We start from the raw sequence: 5125 nt of genomic DNA on the forward strand, positions 1-5125 counted from the left end.
AATTCTCTTAGGTTGAGGAAAAAACAACTAAAATAATTTTTTAAGAGTGAGTGTGTCTGTGAATGTTGGGAGAAAACTCTTGCTTTATTCCGTCCAATTTGGTGTGAAATAAAGCATTCTGTTTCTCATTCTCCAAAGTCATTGGAAGCCCTGGAACTATTGAATATTGTGATAGAAGCTTCTTTTTCTTACTATGCACCACAAAACAAATAAGCAGAAACTGGTCTAGCAGTTTTTTACTTAGCAATTCTATTACTGGAAGTTTAACCTAAAAAAGTAATAAGGGATGCATCCAAAGATGTGTGTACAAGATATTTCATAGCAATTAACAAAAGGGGAAATTAGCCCCCGCGCCCAGGCGGCTGCTCCCTGCTGACTGGGGTGTGGGCGGGGAGCGGCGGAGGGAGGAGGAGGCGCTGCTGGCTGCCGCCGTTGCCTCCGCTCCTGGGCGCCTGGGCAGCGTCCCCGGTTCCTGCGGCCGCCATGGACGAGCAAGCGGGTCCCGGCGTCTTCTTCAGCAACAACCACCCGGCCGCCGGTGGTGCCAAGGGTCTCAGGCCTCTGGCGGAGGCTGCCGCGGCCGGCGACGGGGCGGCTGCAGCGGGGGCGGCCCGAGCCCAATACAGCCTCCCGGGGATCCTGCACTTCCTGCAGCATGAGTGGGCCCGCTTCGAGGTCGAGAGAGCCCAGTGGGAAGTGGAGCGGGCGGAGCTGCAGGCTCAGATTGCCTTTCTTCAGGGGGAAAGGAAAGGTCAAGAAAACTTGAAGAAGGATCTTGTGAGAAGAATCAAAATGCTGGAATATGCTCTTAAACAGGAAAGAGCCAAATACCACAAGTTGAAATATGGGACAGAATTGAATCAGGGAGATATGAAGCCTCCAAGCTATGATTCTGATGAAGGTAATGAAACAGAGGTAGAGCCGCAACAAAACAGTCAGTTAATGTGGAAGCAAGGTCGGCAACTACTCAGACAGTATCTACAGGAGGTGGGTTACACAGATACTATTTTAGATGTGAAATCCAAACGAGTGCGAGCTTTGTTGGGCATTTCAAGTGATGTCACTGACAGGGAAGATGACAAAAATCAGGACTCAGTTATAAATGGCACAGAAGCTGAAGTTAAAGAGACAGCAATGATTGGAAAATCCGAGTTAACAGATTCTGCCTCCGTGCTGGATAATTTTAAATTCCTTGAAAGTGCAGCTGCAGATTTCAGTGATGAAGATGAAGATGATGACATTGATGGAAGAGAGAAAAGCATCATTGATACTTCAACGATTGTTAGGAAGAAAGTATTGCCCGATAGCAGTGAAGATCGAGATACAAAAGAAGCTCTAAAGGAGTTTGACTTCTTGGTTACATCAGAAGAAGGAGACAGTGACTCCAGAAGCGCAGGCGATGGGACAGACTGGGAAAAGGAAGACCAGTGTCTCATGCCTGAAGCTTGGAATGTGGACCAGGGAGTAATTACCAAACTCAAGGAACAATACAAAAAGGAGAGAAAGGGGAAAAAGGGGGTGAAGAGGCCCAATAGGTCAAAACTACAAGATATGCTTGCTAATTTGAGAGATGTTGATGAACTTCCCTCCTTGCAGCCATCTGTGGGTTCACCTTCCAGACCCAGCAGCTCCAGGCTTCCTGAACATGAAATAAATAGGGCAGATGAAGTGGAAGCACTGACGTTTCCTCCTTCTTCTGGGAAGTCATTCATCATGGGAGCAGATGAAGCACTTGAAAGTGAACTGGGACTTGGAGAATTGGCAGGCCTTACAGTGGCCAATGAAGCAGATTCATTAACTTATGATATAGCAAACAATAAAGATGCACTGAGGAAGACATGGAACCCCAAGTTTACATTAAGAAGTCACTTTGATGGCATTAGAGCCCTCGCTTTCCACCCCACTGAGCCTGTTTTGATAACAGCATCAGAGGATCACACGTTAAAAATGTGGAATTTGCAGAAAACAGCCCCAGCAAAAAAGAGCACGTCTCTTGATGTGGAGCCTATCTATACATTCAGAGCTCATAAAGGTCCAGTGCTTTGTGTGGTGATGAGCAGCAATGGTGAGCAGTGCTTCAGTGGTGGTACTGATGGCCTGATCCAGAGCTGGAACACCACCAACCCCAACATCGATCCCTATGACTCCTATGATCCTTCTGTCTTAAGAGGCCCTCTCTTGGGCCACACGGATGCGGTCTGGGGCTTGGCCTACAGTGCAGCGCACCAGCGTCTGTTGTCCTGCTCAGCAGATGGCACTCTCCGTTTGTGGAATGCCACTGAGGTTACTCCAGCCTTGAGTGTGTTTAGTGATAATCAAGAATTGGGAGTCCCTGCCTCTGTGGATCTGGTGAGCAGTGACCCAAGCCATATGGTAGCATCATTCAGCAAAGGATACACAAGCATCTTTAACATGGAAACACAACAACGCATTCTCACTTTAGAATCCAACCTAGATTCAACAGCCAACTCTTCCTGCCAAATAAATAGAGTCATCAGTCACCCCACTCTTCCCATCAGCATCACTGCTCATGAAGACAGGCACATCAAATTCTATGATAACAATACAGGCAAACTGATCCACTCGATGGTAGCCCACCTAGAAGCCGTTACAAGTTTAGCAGTTGATCCAAATGGCCTGTACTTAATGTCTGGCAGTCATGACTGTTCAATACGTTTATGGAACCTAGAAAGTAAGACGTGTATCCAAGAGTTCACAGCTCATCGGAAAAAGTTTGAAGAATCAATTCATGATGTAGCTTTCCACCCATCCAAATGCTATATAGCCAGTGCTGGGGCGGATGCACTGGCTAAAGTCTTTGTATGACACAATGCATCATCTTCACCTTCTAGCTGTTTATAAGTAATCAACTGCACAAAAGAGATACAGAAGACCAGGGCAAGAGTCAACCCATCCAGCCCTTATGTTCTGCTGAAGGAGCACAGAGAACATTTGTTAAAGTATAGTTTTGCAATTCATACACTGTTTTCTAAAACTAGGGTTTGTTCAGGTTGCTGCAAGCTCAGCTGAATCTGTGAGCCTGAAAACTTTAAAATTTTTCCCAAAACAGGAGCTTTTATTTCTGAGGTTGTTCTAATTCGCTAGGCAGGCCTGAGCGAAGAACAAACATAGGTTTAGCTTGTCCCTATTGAGTTAATAGGGCATATTATAAGGGATAATTGAAAAGCTTGATTACTGGGAATGAGTAGAGGAAGAATGGCAATTTAGACCTAGTTCTCCCCTGAGAAATCTTGTTAAACATGTTAGATAGTTAAAATGGTAATCTTTATCACATCTACTGTACTAACCCCTATGTGCATAATGACCAGACAGTGTTAAAATGAGTTTTTAATTTAAGCTCTCCTTTCAACTGTTCTCATAAAGCACCTGGCAAAAACATTTTACTTATTAGAGGGGAAAAAAATGCAATAATATGTTAAATATATTACTATTCAGAAATGATAAACAAATATTTAGTTTGTAAGCAGATTTCTATATTGTATTAACATTTTTGAAAATAGATTTGGTACCATTCTAAAGTTTAGCTGTTAAAAATACTCACCATTATGAAGAATAGTTGATATGAGTCTGCTTTTACTAAAGAATTTAACTTATTCAGGTTTAAGATTCTGTTTATTTTTAATGGCAAGCAGGGCATATCTTTATAATGATTTCTGTTAATTTTAAATTTCACTTTATTCATGTGATATTTATAGTATCAGAGTGATTATTTCATATTGATGAAATCATACCTTTTAGTGATTGAAAAGCTGGAAGTTACTTGCAACTACTCACCAGAACCCACGTAACCATGCTTCACATGATCTCTTTCTTCTTTGTCTCTGATATTAAAATTATCTGACACCTAAAAAAAAAAAAAAAAAAAAAAAAAAAAAGGGGAAATTAAAGGAGAAATTATAGCCTAAGTCCTTAATAGTGTGAGTTGGATAGATAAATTATAGAATATTTATTTAGTGGAAATTATTCATCTTGAAATATAATAAAGACTGTTTCTGTTGATAAAAATAATTTTGTATAATAAAGAGCATATTGTAAAGCAGTAAATTTACTACAGTTTCTTTTTATGTGAAACACATGGCTTACGTGTTCACACGTGGGAAGAATGCGTATATATTGGTGGCTCAGCTGGTAAAGAATCCACCTACAAAAAAAAAAAAATCTACCTGCAGTGCAGGAGACCTGGGTTTGATCCTTGGGTTGGGAAAATCCCCTGGAGAAGGAACACATATCCACTCCAGTGTTCTGGCCTGAAGAATTCCATGGACGGCATAGTCCATGGGCTCCCAAAGAGTCGGACATGACTGAGCGAATTTAACTTCTCAGATTATAACACAAAATATTTTTTAAAGTAAATTATCTGGTTACAAAAGATATTCTTAGACTAATCTTCTTTATTAGGACTTTTAATGTATGAAAATTTAACAATATAAATTTTGGATTGTTCTCCAATATTTTGTGCACCTAAGATTGCACATGTTATCTCTATTTCAAGAGAAACTCAATAGAATATTTCACTCCAATTAAACAAATGTGTGAATTAACTTGTATGTTAGCAAACAGCAACCTTTTAAGATACCAGCTCTTTAATTTCTTAGTTAAGAAATTAGGAGAAGGATAATAGAGAGTTTATAGAAGTTATGGTGGAATTTTTCTAGGTCCCTAATGAACTCTTCGAGACATTTTCATTTCTACTGAATCTCTATTCTTATAGGTATAACCAGATGGGGCCTGATCCATCACTCAACATCATCTTGTTTTACCGCTGCAGGACACGTGACAGCCATCAACTGCTTTTGGGGTTTTGCCATCATTACACCACCATTTGCTGTTGATCTGAAATATCCCATAATTACTGCTTTCACTGCTAGGATTGTAGTTTGTAGCTTTTGTGTTATAACTTTCCCATTTGGTCAAACAACCCTGAATAAAAATATTTTTAGATTATAAACAGCAACACAACTAGACTTAGAGTTCATAGCCTAATTAGTTCAATTTAACTAATTCTATTTTAGTAATGACTTATTTATAAGCATAAAGATGTATTTACTTGTGAAATATTTTAACACTTTTGTGTTAAAGGGCTGTTAAGAGAATTCTTTCATTA

At 40.5% G+C, this 5125-nt stretch overlaps 1 protein-coding gene across 1 annotated transcript; it reads left to right on the forward strand.

Annotated features, from left to right (window-relative positions):
* Nucleotides 1-384: 384 nt before the first annotated feature.
* Nucleotides 385-3350, forward strand: LOC136167225 (striatin). The gene has a single exon (XM_065934654.1). It carries the CDS (start codon nt 484-486, stop codon nt 2824-2826), a length of 2343 nt encoding a protein of 780 aa, XP_065790726.1. The 5' UTR covers nt 385-483; the 3' UTR covers nt 2827-3350.
* The last annotated feature ends 1775 nt before the right edge of the window (nt 3351-5125 follow it).

The sequence above is a fragment of the Muntiacus reevesi genome, chromosome 4 (genome assembly GCF_963930625.1).
Source record: "Muntiacus reevesi chromosome 4, mMunRee1.1, whole genome shotgun sequence".
NCBI classification, from domain to species: Eukaryota; Metazoa; Chordata; class Mammalia; order Artiodactyla; family Cervidae; genus Muntiacus; species Muntiacus reevesi.